This window comes from Melanerpes formicivorus, unplaced genomic scaffold, assembly GCF_026170545.1.
Source record: "Melanerpes formicivorus ecotype bairdi unplaced genomic scaffold, bMelFor1.0.p_v2 SCAF_100, whole genome shotgun sequence".
NCBI classification, from domain to species: Eukaryota; Metazoa; Chordata; class Aves; order Piciformes; family Picidae; genus Melanerpes; species Melanerpes formicivorus.
Genome location: NW_027142452.1, coordinates 873,320 through 893,702, shown reverse-complemented (window position 1 = coordinate 893,702; position 20,383 = coordinate 873,320). Strand labels below are relative to the sequence as shown.

Below are 20,383 nucleotides of genomic sequence, written 5' to 3'. Positions count from 1 at the left end.
TAATTTTTTCTTTCAATTTTTCTTTTCATTTTTCCAATTTTTTTCTTCTAATTTTTTTTCATTTTTCTTTTTTTTATTTTTTCTTTTCATTTTTTCCAATTTTTCTTTTTTTTCCACTTTTTCCAATTTTTCTTCTATTTTTTTTTCACTTTTTCCAATTTTTCTTCTATTTTTTTTTCACTTTTTCCAATTTTTCTTCTATTTTTTTTTCACTTTTTCCAATTTTTCTTCCATTTCTTTTTTTTTTCCAATTTTTCTTCTATTTTTTCATTTTTTCCAATTTTTCTTCTAATTTTTTTCATTTTTTCCAATTTTTCTTCTATTTTATTTTTCATTTTTTCTCTCATTTTTTTTCCAATTTTTTTCTTCTCATTTTTTCCTTTTCATTTTTTTCCAACTTTTTTCTTCTCTTTTTTTTTCTTTTCATTTTTTTCTTCTCATTTTTCCTTTTTTCCTTGTCAGTTTTTTTCTCCTTTTCATTTTTTTCTTTCCATTTTTCTTTTTCTTTTTTTTTTCTTTTTTTTTTTTCTCCTTTTCATTTTTTCTCCATTTTTTCCTTTCCATTTTTTTCCATTTCATTGTTTTTCCTTTTCATCTTTTTTTCTCCTTTTCATGATTTTTTTTCTTTTTTTCTCCTTTTCATGATTTTTTTTTTTTTGCCCCAAAAGAAAAAAAAAAAGGGGGGGGGGGAGGGGGAGAGGGGAGGGAAACCAAAGCAAGGGGAAAAAAAATGCCCCCCCCCAAACCACTCCTCCCCCTCCCCCCCACATTTCCCACGAGATCTAACCAATAAAAAAGCCACCAAGGAACCGTTGCTCTCTGGTCAGCCAGCAAGCTCCAGACCAAGGGGGTTGGATTGTGAAGAGAGTCCTAACCCCAAAGCTTTGCCTTCAAGCCTCCTCTTCATCACCCCCTCCTCCCACCACACACACACACACACAGAGCCTTCCCCTGGGCCTTCTCCCTCCAACCTCAGTCCACAAAGTGATGCTTTTTGTTTTGCCTTTTTCTCGGGGTTGGTTGTTTTGCAAGTCACACAACAAGTGCTGCCAAACAGAGACCTTCCTGGTGCTGGCTGGCAAGGAGGAGTTACCCAAACGTCCACTTTTGAGTCTCAGCTGGAAGGACTTCAATTTCCTCCTCTTGGCTTTTTTTTGCTGCTGTTGTCCTCGCTATAAATACTTCTGGAGCTCCCATCAGGGCCATTTCCATTCCAGAACCACACTGGAAATATTTTGTGTGTGTGTGTGGGTTTGCTTGGGTTTTTTTTTCCTTTTAAACCCTCCAATCTTCTTTTCCCCCACCCCCACCCCCCCCCACAAAAAAAACCCAACAAACAGACCCCACCCCAAAGAGCTAAAAATGTCCTCTTGCTCCAGGCTCTGGCTCTGGGCTGCCAGACGCAGAGAGATCCTTTTGTTGCCCCAAGTAGCCACTCCTGGCTCCTTCTGGCGCCTCGGGTTGGGTGCCTAAAGCCAACCCCGCACTGAATTGACTCAGCCAAGTCGAAGGGAACACACAGACGATGCAGAGACAGGGATTGGTTAGGTTGAACAGCCCCAGAGCCCCCACAAGGCCCCCACCCTCCCCCCATCTCCCCAAGTTGCTCGGCGCTGTTCGCTCAGAGTCCGGCTGGCACGAAGCAGTCTCTTCCCCCCAGCAACAGTTAAAAAGCTCCACGGGTTTCGCTGTCTACCTGGTGGTCAAAAGGTGTGGGTTTGGTTTTTGTTGTTTGACAGCAGCCCAGGGTTGGGTGCTGCTGCTTCCAGAAAAACACGAGGGGGCAGGGGGAGGCCTTTAGGATTGCTTCAGCCGCTTCCGTGGAGGGCCCAGAAAGGGACACTGCGCGGAGGCCAAGGAGCGGTACGCCTCGGCCACCAAGTGGGGATGAGACACCACCATGGACTTCCAGCCTGAGGTCTCCATCACGTCAGAAGCATGACTGGAAAGAAGAGAGAGGGATTCTGAAGTTAGCAGCTGGGGGGAGGGAAAAGGTTTCCAGCCTCTTGGCACGGTGGAGGATCAGAAGGGATTCGGAGAGTCGTAGGCTGTTCAGGCTGCAGAAGAGAAGGCTCCCAGGTGACCTCATTGTGGCCTGCCAGGGTCTGAAGGGGGCTACAGGAAGGCTGGGGAGGGACTGCTCAGGATCTCAGGCAGTGATAGGACTAGGGGGAATGGAGTGAAGCTGGAGGTGGGGAGATTCAGGCTGGAGGGGAGGAGGAAGTTCTTCCCCATGAGAGTGGTGAAGCCCTGGACTGGGTTGTGCAGGGAGGTGGTTGAGGCCCCAGCCCTGGAGGTGTTTAAGCCCAGGCTGGCTGAGGCTCTGGCCAGGCTGATCTAGTGTGGGGTGTCCCTGCCCATGGCAGGGGGGTTGGAACTGGATGATCCCTGTGGTCAAGTCCAACCTATCACCCAACACCTCCTGACAACTAAACCATGGCTCCAAGTGCCACATCCAAGCCCCTCTTGAACACCTCCAGGGATGGGGACTCCACCACCTCCCTGGGCAGCCTGTGCCAGTGTCTCCCCACCCTCACTGGAAAGAATTTCTTCCTCATCTCCAGTCTCCATCTGCCCTCTTCCAGCTTCAATCCACTGACCCTCATCCTGTCACTGCAAGCCCTTGTACAAAGTCCCTCCCCAGCTTTCCTGTAGGCTCCTTTCTCTGGAGACCATCCACTCCACCCTCCTGCTAAAGCAAAGGCAACCACAGCAACTTGCCCAGGACCACAGTATCCAGGTGGCTTTGGAAGCTCTCCACAGCCTCTCTGGGCAGCTGGCTCCAGGGCTCCAGCAGCCTCAGCCTGAGAAGAGAAGGCTCTGGGGACACCTTGCAGTGGCTGTTCAGCACTTAAAGGAGGGATTCATTATCAGGGAGTGTAGTGAGAGAGTGAGGGGTGATGGCTTCAAACTGAAAGAGGGGAGAACCTCCCCTACATGTGAGAGTTCACAGGTTGGGAGCTCTGCTGCTAATAAATGCTGCTTTTGCCTAGGAGGCTTTTGAACTGGAAAAGCTCTCCAGGACCATCCAGTCCAACCAGCAACCCAGCACCACCATGGCCACTGAACCATGGCCCCAAGTGCCATGGCCACAGGGTTCTTGAACCCCTCCAGGGCTGGGGACTCCACCACCTCCCTGGGCAGCCTGTTCCAGTGCCTTGACCACTCTTGCAGCAAAGAAATTGTTCCTCATGTCTAACCTAAACCTTCCCTGGTGCAACTTGAGGCCTGCTGTTCTATCATCTGATAGCAGTGAGAAGAGACCCACCCCCACTTCACTCCAACCTCCTTTCAGGGAGCTGCAGAGAGCACTGAGGTCTCCCCTCAGCCTCCTTTTCTCCTTCAGTTCTGCAGCCCCCTCCCCAGCTTGGCTGCAGCCCTGGCAGGAGGTGCAAAACTCACTAGTTAATGAAGTCCACTGCTTGAGTTTTGAGTTGATCAGCACTGTGGAGGTCAGCCAGGATGAGGATCTCTGCTGCATTCTCCACGGAGAGGTTGCTGCAGAGGGCATCCTCACACATCACCTTGAGGCGCTCCAGGGCGTACTGCAAGAGACAGAGCACAGCAGAGTGACCCAGGAGGAAACACCCCAGCAGGCCTGAGGTGAAGGCTCTTCTCTGTGCTCCTTCACTCTGCAGCACCAAGCTACTCTACTAACCAAGCTGAACACACCTCTTTGCTTTGGCTCTAGCAATGTCAGCTGTTACTCCAAGGCAGTGACCAGCAACCACCAAAGGAAAAGGTGAACCATGATGTGCCCACCCTGAGGGAAGCAATGGAGAGGAAACATACCCACCATGAACTCTCATCCTGGCCTCCTGCTCTGCAGCCTCTACTGCTGCTGTGTTCATGCTTTCAAATGAGAATGCCAGGTCACCTGCAGCACCACTTCCTCCCTCAGTTATCTCAAGGCACAGAATGCTAAAGCCAAATCTTTACTGCATGACAGTGTTAAGCAGGTTCAGGGGGAAGGCTTCCCTGGCCCTGAATGCTCCAGAGGTGTCCCCCAGTGAGGTTTAGGCAGTTTGCACTCCACTTCTATGCTCTTTCTGGCCTAGACTTTAAGATTAGGTAAGTGGGGTGAGAGGACTGCTTAGCATGGTCTGCTCAGATGGGGTTGAGTGTGTGCCTGAGGGCCAAACTGAGGGACCTGATGCAGTGAAGTGCCCACTCCCACCGTGGCCTAGACCCAAGGGCTTCACTCTGCTGCAGAAGACAAGGGGCAAGTTGGTCTCCACCTGGAGTGCTGAGGATAAAGTGGTTTAAGAAGCTGAAATCTCCTGGCTGGGAAGGCACTTTTTACAGGGGCTTGTGACAGGAAGAGGGGGAATGGGTTGAAGCTGGAAGAGAGCAGATTTAGACTGGAGAGACCTCTGGCAAGGGCTTGGAGTGACAGGAGGAGAGGCAATGGCTTTGAGCTGGAACAGGGCAGATTGAATCTGGAGAATAGGAAGAAATCATTGTCAGTGAGGGTGGGGAGACCCTGGAACAGGCTGCCCAGGGAGGATGTGGATGCCCCCTCCCTGGAGGTGTTCAAGGCCAGGCTGGAGGGGGCCTTGAGCAAGCTGGGCTGGTGGGAGGTGTCCCTGCCCACAGCAGGGGGGTTGGAACTGGCTGATCTTGAAGGTCCCTTCCAACCCAACCCATTCCATGAACTTATGATCAGCCATGCTCAAGTGCTGCTGGTTTAGTACCACAAAGTCAAAGCTCCCTGATTCTTGTTGACCATCCAGCTGAAAACAAACCATCACAGCAGGTCTGCAACGCTGGGGCAGCAGCTCTGCTCCAGCTTCACACCCTCCAGAGTTTCTCTCATTCCTTTGTGCATTGGCCTCAACACCTTTCAGGTCCAGCCCCTTTAGTTTTAAGGCCCTGTTGCTGGTTTGTGCAATCCAAAGGATGTGCTCAGGAGAGGGCAGAGTGCTGTCCTGGAGTACCTTTCACATTCTACTTCCTGCAGCACTTCACTCAGGATTTCAAAGTGCAATCAGTCCAAAGCAACCAAGTGGCCTTGAGCAGACATCAAGAAGGTCAAGGCTGGGGAAAACCAAACCACTTGACAAGGCAAAAGAAACCCAACCCCCAAAGCTCAGTCTTACAGGACCAGCAGAGCTGGGAGCTGGGAGACTGAGCTGCTTCTGAAAGTCTTGCTAGGTGGGATCTGGTTAAGGGCTTTGGATAAAACCAAGGGAATAATGCAGCTGGAGAACCTGCAGCTGAAAGGCACAGCCTGAAACTATCACATTCTGAAGAGCTCTGAATATTCCAGACGCTGTGATTACATTTCAGAGGGATTAGGAGGCTAGCTCTGATGCAGTTCTGAGTCCTAACATCAGCAGGACCTAAGCTTGAGGAGGAGACATTGAGACTGGAGATGAGGAAGAGATTCTTTCCAGGGAGGGTGGGGAGGCACTGGCACAGGTTGCCCAGGGGAGGCTGTGGCTGCCCCCTCCCTGGAGCTGCTCAAGGCCAGGTTGGGTGATGCCTTGAGCAGTCAAGTCTAGTTGAGAGGTGTCCCTGATGGGGGGATTGGAGCAGATGGTCTCTGAGGTCCCTCCCAACCTAAGCCACTCTAGGATCAGTTTATATGGCTGCCTTAAAGTGCAGCAAATGAGGAGGAAGAAATTCTTTCCAGGGAGGGTGGGGAGGCACTGGCACAGGTTGCCCAGGGGAGGCTGTGGCTGCCCCCTCCCTGGAGCTGTTCAAGGCCAGGTTGGGTGATGCCTTGAGCAGTCAAGTCTAGTTGAGAGGTGTCCCTGATGGGGAGATTGGAGCAGATGGTCTCTGAGGTCCCTCCCAACCTAAGCCATTGTAGGATCAGTTTATATGGCTGCCTTAAAGTGCAGCAAATGCTGCTTAAAATGATCCCTTTTGTGGTCTGACTGCTCTCCCCCACACACCTAGGATTTTCACTCCCATTTTCACTCCACACAGCTCAGATTCTCATTACAGAGCTGGGTAAGAGCAGCCCTCCTGGTCTCTCAGGTCCCAAGAGCTTTTTTTTTTCTCCCCTTCCCCCCTCCCTCTTTTCTTAATTACACTTAACACCTCACCCCCCAAAAATCAACCAAACCACCCTCCCTAACAGCACACCGACCCAAGAGGCTGAAACAGCATCTCCTGGGTGTTCAGGAGATGTGCTTTGCTTTGGGTTTGGTCTAATTACATCTTTTCCCCAAGAGACAGCAGGAACTCAGAGAAGAAGCTGTTTCAGTCTCCTGAGTAAACAGGAAATGTTTTCTGGGCTTTGATGGAAGGCTTGGGATTTATTTCTTTCTTTCCCACACCAGGTGAGTGTAAAAGGAGACAAAACAGCAGCAAAACAAACCCAAACCCCAAACCAAAACAAAGCTACATTAGAAGGTAGGAGACTGCCAAGTGTAAAGCCTGCTCTGTGCTTAAAGTCCTGCTTCTCACTGCCACTTGTCTCAGGTAAAGGTGGGATGGGAGCTCTCAGTCAATGCTCTTTAAACACTGAAAAGAAAAGGTGTGGCAATGATCCAGATGGTCCTTAAGGTCCTCTCCAACCCAAAACCAGGCTGTGGTAAATCTGGCCAAGCATTTCCTTGTGTTGTTCCCCACTTTCCATTGCAGCTGCAGAGGCCTAGCTCATGGCCCATGGAGCATTTCACCTCTCCCATCAGCACTTTTGGATGAAGCCCAGGTCTGCAGTGAGAGGGAAGCTGATGGTGGGGGCGGTGGTGGAGTGGAACAAGGCTTAGCATGCATCCACAGCTTAAAAATCCACCACCCTAAGTGGCACCCCCAAGAGAATCCAAGGACTGAAGAAGCATGGAGACTGAACTACGCTCTCACCCCTAGAGGTGCTCCCTGCAGGTCAGAGTTGAGGCACAGTGGCAGGGCAGTGTGGAGAATCTTGCACTGCTGCTACCCGTGCTGAACCTGTGCGATGGATAAAGTCAGGACTTTAGTCTCCAAGGGCTGTCAAACTGGCATCTTGCACCAGCACTACAGCTCACTTTTGAGAGAGAGAGAAGAAAAAATAAAAGCAAAAGGAAGGGGGGGAAAAAAAGCACCACACAAAAAAAGAACAAAAAAAAGTTAAAAAAGATAAAAAAGGGAAAAAATAGGGGAGAGAGCAGGAGGGGAGAGAGCAGGAGGGGAGAGAGCAGGAGGGGAGAGAGAGCAGGAGGGGAGAGAGAGAAGGAGGGGAGAGAGAGAAGGAGGGGAGAGAGAGAAGGAGGGGAGAGAGAGAAGGAGGGGAGAGAGAGAAAAGGAAGAAAGAAGAAAAAAGGAAAATTAAAAAAGGGGAAAAAAGAGAAAAAAACTAAAAAGGAAAAAAAGAAAGAAAAAGGGAAACAAAGAACAAGGAAATGAAGGGTTGGTTATATATCACAAGTGGTCAGTGGTTAAGGCCAAGCTGGCCAGCTGAGCACTCTCTTCCATCCTTGGTGCTGCAAAGGGAAGGAGGCAGTGGCTGCTGGTAGCCACTTCCAGTCAGACCATCCCCAACACCTCCCTGGGCAAGGACCCTGCAACACCACAGCTGGGTTAGGCAGAAGGGCCTCCTCCAGTGCACCTCTTCTGTCCAGAACCCCCAGGGGGCTGCCACTGCAAACAAAAACCAACCACCCCAACAACAAACCAAAACTGAAACAGCAGGACCTCCCCACTCTTGGCTAGCCATCACTTGAGAGCATCTCCTGAAAGCTGCTGAGGTAGCAGGCAGAGCAGAAGGAGGAGCAGGCCCTGCTTGCCAAGACTGAAAACTGCTTTGGAGGTTTGGTTGTGATCACACTAAGAAAATAAAAGTGAAAACAGACACCACCACAAACAATCAATCATGTCAGGGTCCACCTTGGCATCTCTCTTCTCACTGCCAGCTCTTAGGCTAGGGCTAGGCTGAATCAGAGGTAAGAAAATGCTTCCAAATGAGCAGTAGGAGAGAGGAAATCCTGGCTTGGTCTGTGAGAGAGATCTACACAGCTGGGAGGATCTAGCAGAGAGGAGAACATCCTGGCTTGGTCTGTGAGAGAGATCTACACAGCTGGGAGGATCTAGCAGAGAGGAGAACATCCTGGCTTGGTCTGTGAGAGAGATCTACACAGCTGGGAGGATCTAGCAGAGAGGAGAACATCCTGGCTTGGTCTGTGAGAGAGATCTACACAGCTGGGAGGATCTAGCAGAGAGGAGAACATCCTGGCTTGGTCTGACAGAGATCTACACAGCTGGGAGGATCTAGCAGAGAGGAGAACATCCTGGCTTGGTCTGACAGATCTACACAGCTGGGAGGATCTAGCAGAGAGGAGAACATCCTGGCTCGGTCTGTGAGAGAGATCTACACAGCTGGGAGGATCTAGCAGAGGGGAGAACATCCTGGCTTGGTCTGTAAGAGAGATCTACACAGCTGGGAGGATCTAGCAGAGAGGAGAACATCCTGGCTTGGTCTGACAGAGATCTACACAGCTGGGAGGATCTAGCAGAGAGGACAACATCCTGGCTTGGTCTGACAGAGATCTACACAGCTGGGAGGATCTAGCAGAGGGGAGAACATCCTGGCTTGGTCTGACAGAGAGAGATCTACACAGCTGGGAGGATCTAGCAGAGAGGAGAACATCCTGGCTTGGTCTGACAGAGAGAGATCTACACAGCTGGGAGGATCTAGCAGAGGGGAGAACATCCTGGCTTGGTCTGACAGAGATCTACACAGCTGGGAGGATCTAGCAGAGAGGAGAACATCCTGGCTTGGTCTGACAGAGAGAGACCTACACAGCTGAGAGGATCTTCTAGGTCCACCCTAGCTTAGAGGTCTCTCTCCCCTGCAGCTTTACCTAGAAGGCAGAAGCCAGAGGAGTGCCCCAAGCCCGAGGAGCACAGCTGGGGGCAGCCACCTCCAAGGAGCTGCCTTCAAACGCAGCAAGGCACCAATCATTCCTGGCTTCCTCTGCACACCCCCAAAATCCCAACTGTACCTTGTCAGCAGCTGCCAGCAAGTCATCAGCCATTTTGTCAAGGTTTGGTGCCTTCCCAGTGTAAATAAAGCACATCATTTCCTTAAACACTTCAGGCTCCACATCATTGATCTCAACCCGATTCTGCATCAGAAAAACGAAGCTCATTAAGACCCTGACAAGAGGCCAAAGGTTTCTCTCTCCCCAAGCTTGCCTTCAGGTATGGAGAAGCTTGTGGGTTGGTTGGGTGGGGGGTTTCTTGGGCTACAAACTGCTCAGAATGTTTCTAACTACTTGGGGAAAAAAAAAGAAGGAGAGGAAAGGAAGAAGGAGGGAGGGAGAGAAAAGGAAAAAGGAGGGAGGGAGAGAAAAGGAAGAAGGAGGGAAGGAGAGGAAAGGAAGAAGGAGGGAAGGAGAGGGAAGGAAGAAGGAGGGAAGGAGAGGGAAGGAAGAAGGAGGGAAGGAGAGGGAAGGGAAGGAAAGGAAGCACAAGAAAACAATATGGATGGAAGAAGAAAAGGCCCAAGTTGCATTTGACATTCTCCACTTCTCCTCATCCCACCCCAGGCTCTCTCCCCAAGAGTAGCAAAGGTAACAATTGCCTCCTTGATCCCTTTCTTCCTCCCTCAGGACAGCTGAAGCAGAGACCTGCAGCTAACGTGAGAGAGAGAGCTACAAGGTGACAAGAGTCCCAGACACTGCCTGGAGAGGCTAGCTGGCCAGTGATGCTAAGAGTTGGCTAGAGAGGGTTATGAAGCTAGCTGGAGAAGTTCTCCTCCCTTCAGGGACTTACCTTCTTGCTCTCTTCCATCTCATGCTCAAACATGGCGCTGAAGACCGGGGAACGTGCTGCGGCGGTGGGGGGGAAACAAAACACAGTTAGAGAAGCTCTCCTGCTCCTCAGGAGGAGCTAAGTGCAGCCTGGCAACACCTCTACCACTGGCCTGCTGCCCTCAGGCAGGAGAAAGCCTTCTAGAGCAGATGGGGCAAATTGGGTACTGCTGGGAAAGAAGCACAGGCTGGGACTGAAAAGATTTGTGTGGCTGCTGGAGCTGCCAAGCAGGTGTGGGAGAGGTGATGCTGTCCCTTCATGGAGTGCTAGGGGGTGGAAGGGACCTTCAAGAGCATCCAGTTCCAACCCCCTGCCAAAGCAGGACTCAGAGAATGGTCTGGGTTGGAAGGGACCTTCAAGAGCATCCAGTTCCAAGCCCCTGCCAAAGCAGGACTCAGAGAATGGTTTGGGTTGGAAGGGACCTTCAAGAGCATCCAGTTCCAAGCCCCTGCCAAAGCAGGACTCAAAGAATGGTTTGGGTTGGAAGGGACCTTCAAGAGCATCCAGTTCCAAGCCCCTGCCACAGCAGGACTCAAAGAATGGTTTGGGTTGGAAGGGACCTTCAAGAGCATCCAGTTCCAAGCCCCTGCCACAGCAGGACTCAAAGAATGGTTTGGGTTGGAAGGGACCTTCAAGAGCATCCAGTTCCAACCCCCTGCCATGGGCAGGGACACCTCCCACCAGCCCAGGTTGCTCAAGGCCTCATCCAACCTAGCATCACCCAGAGCAGGCCACACAGGAACAGGTCCAGGTGGATTTTGAAAGCCTCTAGAGGTGACTCCAGCAGCTCTCTGGGCAGCCCAAGGTTGAAGAGCACCTGAGTGGTAGGCTGTGTTTCTTGGCTTGACAAGGAAGTATTCCTCTGGAGAAGTGCTAACTTCTCCTTACAGATACTTTAGGAGGACCCTGCAGCCACCAAAGGCTCCACCTCTCTTCCCTGCTGGCAGGAGGCAGGCAACTGAACCCTGAGCAGGGATTGCCTCTCCCTGGCCCAGCTCACAAACCACCTCTCGACTCCAGCTCGACGGTTAAAAGAGCTGCAGAAGCCTCCTTTAAAGTCCAAGCAGCTCCAAACCAAAAGCCTCTTGCCATGGTGGTGGTGTCTCCTATCCTGCTAAGGTCCAGCCAGCTCAATACCGACCTGCTAGGATGGCTTTGTGAGCCTTGAACTCCTGGCCTGCAACGCACAGACAGCAGTCCGTGAAGCGCGAGTTCTCCCAGAGTCCTCCCAGCTCATCTGCCAAGCGGCACTCCGGGACCTTCACCATGTTCATGGTGTTCTGGCCAGAGATATTGACTGAGTCCTGCACCACACTCACCTGCAGGGGAGAGGGAGAGGGAGAGGGAGAGGGAGAGGGAGAGGGAGAGGGAGAGGGAGAGGGAGAGGGAGAGGGAGAGGGAGAGGGAGAGGGAGAGGGAGAGGGAGAGGGAGAGGGAGAGGGAGAGGGAGAGGGAGAGGGAGAGGGAGAGGGAGAGGGAGAGGGAGAGGGAGAGGGAGAGGGAGAGGGAGAGGGAGAGGGAGAGGGAGAGGGAGAGGGAGAGGGAGAGGGAGAGGGAGAGGGAGAGGGGAGGAACAGAACAGGATTTGAATTAACCAGGTTGGAAAATACCTTTGAGATCATCCAGCCCAACCTCTCCCCCAGCACCATCTGATCAACTCAACCATGGCACCAAGGGCCTCAGCCAGGCTCTTCCTAAACACCTCCAGGCATGGGGACTCCACCACCTCCCTGGGCAGCACATCCCCAGGGCCAATCTCTCTGGCTGGGAAGAATTTCTTCCTAACATCCAGCCTGAACTTCCCCTGGCACAGCTTGAGACTGTGTCCTCTTGTTCTGGTGCAGGGTGCCTGGGAGAAGAGACCAACCCCAACCTGGCTCCAACCTCCCTGCAGGGAGTTGCAGAGAGCAATGAGGTCTCCCCTGAGCCTCCTCTTCTGCAGGCTAAGCAACCCCAGCTCCCTCAGCCTCTCCTCCCAGGGCTGTGCTCCAGACCCCTCCCCAGCTTTGTTGCCCTTCTCTGGACACCTTCCAGCAGCTCAACCTCTTTCCTAGCCTGAGGAGCCCAGAACTGGACCTAGGACTCAAGGTGTGGCCTAACCAGCAACCCCAAGCCTCAGACATTCACACTGCCTAGAGGAGGTTTGATTGGGTGTGTTAAGCGTGGCCAGCAGGACAAGGGAGGTTTTCCTCCTGGCTCTGCTCTGCCCTGGTGAGGCCACAGCTGGAGCACTGGGGGTTCAGTCCTGGGCTCCCCAGTTCAAGAGAGACAGGGAACTACTGGACAGAGTCCAGCAGAAGCTACAAAGATGCTGAGGGGCCTGGAACATCCCTGGGAGAAGCATCTCTGTGCTGTGGCTCTGGTCAAACTGATCTGGTGGAAAGTGTCTCTGCCCACAGCAGCAGGGGTGGAACTGGATGATCCTTGAGGCCCCTTCCAACCCTGCCAATTCTGTGCCTCTCTCAAAGGCTGAGAGCCCTGGGGCTGCTGAGCCTGCAGAAGACTTGAGAAGAGATCTGACTGTTTGCAGACACTTGAGAGGTGGGTGTGAAGAGCCAGGGGCCAGACTCTCTTTCAGTGGGCCAAGGGCACAAACTGCAGCTGAGGAAGTTCCATCTGACAGTGAGGAGAAGCTTCTTTGTGGTGAGGCTGCTGGAGCCCCGGAGCAGGCTGCCCAGAGAGGTTGTGGAGTCTCTTTCTCTGGTGAGCTTCCAACCCCACCATTGTGATCCTGTGTGGCCTTCTCTGGCAGGAGGGGTTGGATTAGATGACCTCCAGACATTCCTTTCCAACCCTCACCATTCTATGAGTCACTGATTGTTTCCAGGGCAGGTGAAGGGAAAGGCAGAGCAAACCCTTCAAGCCCAATCCCTGTGTGGTTAAAAACCATCTCCATTTGAAGGGATCCTTTCAAAAGTGCTTTCTGCTCCTCCAGAGTGCCCATCCCAAGCCCTGCATCACACCAGGAGGCTTTCTTCTTGAGCACAAGCTGAGAGCACTTCTGTGAACGGAATCAGAACTTGCTGAAGTGGTTTCTGAGGAAGTGGACCCTTATTGTTCTGCTTTTACAGACACCACCACTGACCTAGTTTACTTTTTTCCCCTTCTGTCAACACTCTCAAACCCTTCCCAATCAATAATGCAACACAGCAGCACAAGTGAAAATGAAGCACAGGGAGAGCTCCTCCAACCGAGCGCTGCAGCCGCGCGCGGGCGAGGGCAGAGCCTGACCTCCCCAGGCCCTGCTGCTTCTGCCTCTACACTTCACAGCCCCCCAGCATGGGGAGGCTCACAAGAGACCCTCCAGAGATCAGCCCAAGCCCCCTGCTGAGGCAGGGCACCCACAGCAGCTTGCCCAGCAGCACAATGCCCAGGGGGGTTGGAAGCTCTCCACCCCAGGAGACTCCACAACCTCTCTGGGCAGCCTGCTCCAGGGCTCAGCACCCTCACACCAAACAACTTCCTTCTCCTGTTCAGGTGAAACCTCCTGGGTTCCAGTCTGTGCCCATTGCCCCTTGGCCTGTCACTGAGCACTACTGAGCAGAGTCTGGCCCCAGCCTCTTGCCCCCCAGCCTTTGCTCAGGTCCCCTCTGGAGCTGCTCTTCTGCAGGCTCTCAGCCTTTGCTCCTCACAGAGCTGCTCCAGGCCCCTCAGAATCTTCACTGCCTCTGCTGGACTCTCTACATCAGTTCCCTGTCTCTGTACTGGACTCAGTGCTCCAGGTGTGAGCTCCCCAGCTCAAGAGAGATTTCTTTGAGAGTTCAGCACTTCCATCAGATGGGGAAACACAATGTACAGGAGCTCTGAGCAGCAGCTTTCTGCCCAGTGACGAAGCCTTGGGGAAGGCAGAGATTCCTCATTACTTGCTCTGAAGCAGCCAGGGTGAGGCAGGGGCCACAGGCAGCTGTCCTGCCTGATGAGTAACCCACACCAAAGGAACTGCTCAGCACCTGCTCACCACCAGGGCACTGCTGTCAAACACAGCCAGTCTCAGACCTTCCTCTGCAGACTCCAGTCAGGGGAGATCAGAGTGACTAAAGCCACCCCCCCATGGCACAGCAGGAAGGGAGAAGCTGACTGCCAGGGGAGCTTAGGTGAGCATTTCCTGGATTTGCTCTCAAGCCCAAGTTAAATTTCACTTCTATTAATAACCAGTGGCCCAAGAAGGGCAACAGAGAGAGGAAGCTTCAGGGTTATGTAAAAGGAGGAAATGATGAAGTGAGGGAGGTGCCAGAAGCATCTTCAAAGGGAGACAAACCAGCTGACAGAAACCTCCAGTGAGTTCCTGATGGCAGCCACATCTTCTCCCCCCTCTACTCTGCCCTGCTGAGACCACCCCTGGAGTGGTCAGTTTGGGCTTCCCAGTTCAAGAGAGGCAGAGAGCTGCTGGGCAGAGTCCAACAGAGGCTTGAGAGGATGATGAAGGGACCTCACCACCTCTGCTGTGAAGAAAGGCTGAGAGCCCTGGGGCTGTTTAGTCTGGAGAAGAGAAGGCTGAGAGGGATCTGATCAGTGTCTATAAATGTCTGAGGGGTGGGTGCCAAGGTGAAGGTGCCAGGCTCTTCTTGGTGGCAGAGAGTAGCAAGCCAAGGAACAACAGGGATGAGCTGGCTCCACCTCAACAGGAGAAGCTTCTTTACTGTGAGGGTGCTGCAGCCCTGGAGCAGGCCTCCCAGACAGGTTGTGGAAGTCTCCTTCTCTGGAGACTTTCAAAAGCTACCTGGCTGTGCTCCTGTGTGCCCTGCCCTGGGTGATCCTGCTCTGGCAGACCTGAATGCCTCACAAGGAACACTGTCCTCTGCCCTGACAGCATTCCCAGCAAGGCTTTGGTTGTGTCCAGCACTGCAAATGAGCAGAGGGCAAAAGGCTTTTTCCTTTTAACCTCAAGAAAGGAAGGAGAAGGTGCAGCAGGGACACTAAGCAACTTTCTGCTCTACAAACATCTCTACCATATCCCCACAGAAGCAGCATCTCAACATCCAGCAGTGCTTACTCCTTAGAGAGTTCATACAAACAAGACAGATGTGAGCAGCATCACTGGCACCTCTGGCCAGCAGGGAAGCATTAGCAGAGCATATGGCACACAGGGTAAGGGAGTCAGGGAGGAAGGAGGGAGAGAAGGATGGAAAAGGAGAGAGAAAGGAGGGAGAGAAGGATGGAAAAGGAGGGAGGGGAGGAGGGAGAGAAGGATGGAAAAGGAGGGAGGGGAGGAGGGAGAGAGGGATGGAAAAGGAGGGAGGGGAGGAGGGAATGAAGGACAGGAGGGAGGAGGGGAGAAAAAGAAGTGAGGAGGCAAGGAGTGAGTAAGGAAGGAAAAAAGGAAGGAGAGGAGGTAAAAAGATCTCCAAGAAACAAAAAACATAAGGAGAGGGGGAAAAACCAGCCCTGGAAGGAAAGGAAATTGAAGTGAAAGGGGAAAGAAAACTCCAGGAAGGAAAAGAAGAAAGGAGAGGGGGGGAAAAATAGCAGGAAGGGAACCAACCAACCAAACACACACCAAAAAAACCCATCCCCAAAACCCCAAACCACCCCAAAACAAATGAGCAGAAGAAGAGGGGAAGGGAAGGGAAAAGAAAAAGCTCCAGGAAGGGAAAAAAAAACATGAAAGGAAAGGGGAAAGAAAGCCCCAAAAAGGCAAGAAAAGGAAGGAGAGTGGAACAAAAAAGGCACCAGGAGAAAACCAGAAAGAGGGAGAGGATAAAAAATAGCCACAGGAAGGTAAAAAGAGAGGAGGTAAAAAACCCTCAAGCCCTAAACAAGCTGCTAGAAGCTCTTGCCAGACTGTCTGCAGCCAGCAAACCCTTCCCTTCTGAGATCCCTGAAGAGAAGCTGCCTGACAGGCTAGGCTGCAGAGCAAGCTGAAAGAGGAAGCAGAAGATCTCAAGGCCAGGTGAAGCCAGGAAGTGTTCTCTTGATCCAGAACAAGCCATGAAGCTCTTGAAGGGAATCCTTCAGCACAGAGAGACTTCAGTTCTGCCTGGCTGCCAGGACTGCTGCTGGCTCAGGTTGATCTACATCTGACCTCACAAGTTCCCTGCTCAGACATTTCCACTTTCACTCCCAGACTGAGTTTTCTGGCTCTCCTGTCATAAAGGGCAACTGCCAGACTGAGGGAGGTGTCAGCCAAGGCACTCTCCTCTGCTCCTCCCACACTGAGCCAAGTGGCAAAGGAAAGGTTCCCCTCAGGATCACTAAATGATGCTGCTGGTTGAACACCCAACCTTTAGGAGAGCTTTGCCAAGGTAAACATCTGCATGGAGAGAGTCCAGAGGAGGCCATAAGGATGAGCCAAGGGCTGGAGCAGCTCTGCTGTGAGGACAGCCTGAGGGAGCTGGGGCTGTGCAGCCTGGAGAAGACTCCAGGGAGACCTTAGAGCTGCCTGCCAGTATCTGAAAGGATGCTACAGGAAGGCTGCAGAGAGACTTTTCCTGGGGGTGTCTAGAGACAGGCCAAGGGGGAATGGTTTGAAGCTGAGGGAGAGCAGGGTTAGAGTGGAGCTGAGGAAGAAGTTCTTCAGTCTGAGGCTGGTGAGACTCTGGCACAGGTTGCCCAGGGAGGTTGTGGCTGCCTCCTGCCTCTGGGGGTGTTGCAGACCAGGCTGGATGAAGCCTTGAGCAGCTGAGTGTAGCTGAGAGGCATCCCTGCCTGTGCAGGGAGCTTGGAGTTGATGATCCCTGATGATGTCTGATGATGTCTGAGATCCCTTCTAGAGGAGGTGTCTAGAGCCAGGCCAAGGGGGAATGGTTTGCAGCTGAGGGAGAGCAGGCTTAGAGTGGAGCTGAGGAAGAAGTTGTGGGGCTGTTCAAGGCCAGGCTGGATGAGGCCTTGTGCAGCTGAGTTTAGCTGAGAGCTGGCCCTGCCCATGGTGGGGAGGTTGGAGCAGGTGATCTCTCAGGTCCCCTTCCAACCTAACCCATTCTGTGGTTCCATGACAGCCAAAGAAAACTGGAAACAAAAAGCACCCCCCCTCCCCAGAGCCAGCTATCAACCAGCTCTGAAGCATCTCTTTCCTTCCTGAAAGGAGGACTCCCATGAAACACTGCAGGAGCTCCCCAGAGAGAACCAACTTGTTCCACCTGACCTCTGGTCACGAAAATGGCAATAAGAATAATCCTACTAAAGCAATCACAGCTCCAGGAGGTGCTTGGCAGTGAAGAAGACAGTGGAATAAGACAGTGGATTTACTGAGCTGCCATTTGCTCATTAAGGAACCCAAATGAAGCACCTAGGTCCAGAAAGGACTGCAGCTCTGACTGGAGTGAAGTGTTAATGAGGGAAGAATGTGGCAAAGCAGCTGTGGAAAGGTTACAGCCACACTGAAGAGGAAATTAGGGGCTCCTAGGAAGCTCTTTTTCCTTCCTTGCTCTCTTTCTCTTGGCTGTACAGGCACAGAGAAGCCAGGAAAGCTCTTCTTTGTTCAGCAGGCAAGTCTCACAAGGGCCAATTTCCACTGCAGAGCATCTGGAAGATTGGTCATGCCTTAGCTCCAAGCAGTGGTGATCAACTCCTTACCCCTGACTGTGTCATTTGAGCACTGCCCAGTGACCAGACAATCACAGAATGGTGTGGGTCAGGAGGGACCATGAGGATCATCTAGCTCCAAACCCTTCCTGCACCTTCCACCAGCCCAGGCTGCTCAAGGCCTCATCCAACCTGGGCATGAACAGCTCCAGGGAGGGGGCAGCCACAGCCTCCCCTGGGCAACCTGTGCCAGTGCCTCCCCACCCTCCCTGGAAAGAATTTCTTCCTCCTCATTTGCTGCATTTTAGGACAGCCATATAAACTGATCCTAGAGTGGCTTAGGTTGGGAGGAACCTCAGAGACCATCTGCTCCAATCCCCCCATCAGGGACACCTCTCAACTAGACTTGACTGCTCAAGGCATCACCCAGCCTGGCCTTGAACACCTCCAGGGAGGGGGCAGCCACAACCTCCCCTGGGCAGCCTGTGCCAGTGCCTCCCCACCCTCTCTGGAAAGATCTTCCTCCTCATCTCCAGTCTCAGTCTGCCCTCTTCCAGCTCAAAGCCATTGCCTCTCATCCTATCCCTCCCAGCCCTTGTCAGAAGTCCCTCCCCAGCTTTCTCACAGCCCCCTTCAGGCAGTGAGAGGCTGCTGTGAGGTCTCCTTGCAGCCTTCTGCCCCTTCAAGCCGAGGGCAGCGCTGCTCTGGCAGCTTGCACAGGAAGCCTTACCTCACAGAAGAGAGTGAGTTTGTCGTCTGGGAGGAGTCCATTGGCCTCATCCAAGAGGAAATCTCTTCTAATGAACTTTTTGAATCCCCAGTCCTTGCCCTGGACGAATCGATAGGCTCGCTGGCTCTCTGCAAGAGACAGACACTGCTGAGTGAGCCAAGCCCGCCCAGCCCAGCAGACACAACAACCACCAAGCACAAGGCTGGCTTTGCTCCTTGCCCTTGCTCTTTTCTTACACACCCATTGCTTTTGTTTCTTCTCCTTTAGCGTTCAGGATGGAGAACTTGAACTTTGCTCGGACTTCACTTTTGGGACAGCTGACCAGCAGCAGGTAGAGGGAGAGATAATCTTTGCTCTCTTCATCCAAGCCCTTGGGGTTGACACGCAAACACCTGGGGGAGGCAGGCAGCAGAATGAGGTGAAAGCAGCAGGGTTGGGTGCTCTGGGGGTTGGGTGCTCTGGGGGTTGGGTGCTCTGGGGGTTGGGTTTGTGGCTGCTGTTGGGGTTTGGTTTTTTGGGGGGGGGGGGGGCAGGTCACTCCCAGCTTGCAGAGGAAGGGGATGGAATTTTCCTCAGATAGTGTACAGCAAACAAAGTTCTGTTTAACAGCCTCTGAGCCACCAGGAAGTAAGAGGCAGGCAAACAGAGTGGCCCTGAGTGTTACACCCTCCTGCTGCCAAGGCAGATCCAGATGTGCAGGCAGGGACTGGGGTAAAGCAATCAGTGTGAGGGAGGGAGGGGGGGGTAGGGGTTAAAGGTACTGAAAAGCACCTGGATGGCAACTGGCACACAAGGGGGGAGAAGGAAACAGCAGAATGGAGGCACTGGGGCTGAGGAATCATGGAATGGGTTGGGTTGGAAGGGACCTTCAAGGTCATCTGGTTTCAACTCCCCTGCCATGGGCAAGGACCCCTTCCACTACAGCAGGTTCCCAAGGCCCCATGCAACCTGGCTTTCAACACTGCCAGGCTTGGAGCCCCCACAGCTCCTCTGGGCAGCCTGTGCCAGTGCCTCACCACCCTCATGGGGAAGAATTTCTTCCTAGTGTCCCATCTAAATCAAACTTGAACTCACAACCTTCCCATTAAGGGTCTTCTGCACTACCAACTGAGCCACATGCAGTCTCCCAGCCTGAAGCCATCACCCCTCAGCCTGTCACTCCAGGCCTTTGTAACAAGTCCCCCCCAGCTCTCCTGTAGCCCCCTTCAAACACTGAGAGGCTGCTCTAAGGTCTCCCTAGAGCCTTCTCTTCTCCAGGCTAAACAACCTCCCTCAGCCTGCCTTCACAGCAGAGCTGCTCCACCCCCCAGATCATCTTTCTGACCTCTCCTGGACCCACTCTAACAGTTCCATGGCCTCGTGCTGGGGGCTCCAGAGCTGGACACACTACTCCAGACACTTGGAGCTTGGGAGATTAAGTTAGGTTTGATAACACTGTAAGAGATAATGATGCAAGGAGTGCTTCCAAGGAAGTGCAACAAATCCAGAGATGGAAAAAGGAAGCAACTGAAAGGGTTAAAACCAGAAGGGATTCTGGGAGGCTGCTGGCTTCTCACAACCAAAGATACTAGGGCAGAAAAAGCACTCCTGGGTGAAGCAAAGGGAGGAAGTGCAGGCAGAGGCTAACTCATTAGCACTTCCATGACCTGAAACTTGACACAGAATCTAACCAGCAGCAAAAAAAAAACTAGGCCAAGTGACTAAGAGCTCAAACACACATGGACCAAGAAAATCAGGAAGATCTGGACCTTAGGATGAGACCTGCCCAGCAAAGGGTTACAAAGGGAAGTCATTTAACAGCACCAAGCAGCCCGAGGAAAGCACAGGTCTGCCACCCAAAGGATGGGAACACAACATCACACTGAGCTGCTGAGGGGCTGGTTGGACCTAGAACCAAGGAGGTCTCAAGAAAGTGCTAAACATTGACCAGCAGCAGCAAGGCAAACAGCTGGCCATGGAGCTGAACACCTCCCAGTACATACAGAGGGTGGCCAAAGTCCACTCTGAGTGACTGGAAACCACAGAAGGGCTCAGGCTGGAAGGCACCTCAGAGATCAGCAACTCCAACCTCCCTGCCATGGGCAGGGACACCTCTCAACCAGGCTCAGCTGCTCAAGGCCTCATCCAGCCTGGCTTGAACACCTCCAGGGAGCCTCCCTGGGCAGCCTGTTCCAGAGTCTCACACTCCCTCACTTCTTCCTCAGCTCCACTCTAACCCTGCTCTCCCTCAGCTTCAAACCATTCCCCCTTGGCCTGTCTCTAACACCTTCAGGAGAAGCCCCTCTGCAGCCTTCCTGCAGGATCCCCTCAGCTAGTGGAAGGCAGCTCTGAGGTCCCCTCTGAGTCTGCTCCCTGTGCATGGGTGGTAGATGCAGGGAAGCCAGGAATGTGTGCAGGACAAGGAGCAAGCAGTTGCTGTGCTCCAGAACCCCCCAACTCTTCCAGCCA

At 52.7% G+C, this 20,383-nt stretch overlaps 1 protein-coding gene across 2 annotated transcripts in view; it reads right to left on the bottom strand.

The window, feature by feature from the left end:
• Positions 1–493: 493 nt before the first annotated feature.
• The window catches only part of SPOP (speckle type BTB/POZ protein), a 38,168-nt gene continuing 18,278 nt past the window's right edge, over positions 494–20,383 (bottom strand). For both annotated transcript variants that reach the window (XM_068166480.1, XM_068166479.1), the window contains exons 4-10: positions 18,176–18,327; positions 17,936–18,063; positions 10,886–11,063; positions 9,706–9,761; positions 8,934–9,056; positions 3,403–3,545; positions 494–1,942 (exon numbers count right to left, since the gene is read on the bottom strand). In XM_068166480.1, coding sequence (XP_068022581.1) covers positions 1,798–1,942; positions 3,403–3,545; positions 8,934–9,056; positions 9,706–9,761; positions 10,886–11,063; positions 17,936–18,063; positions 18,176–18,327 — 925 coding nt within the window. In that variant the 3' untranslated portion in view covers positions 494–1,797. The remainder of the gene's footprint in view (positions 1,943–3,402; positions 3,546–8,933; positions 9,057–9,705; positions 9,762–10,885; positions 11,064–17,935; positions 18,064–18,175; positions 18,328–20,383) is intronic.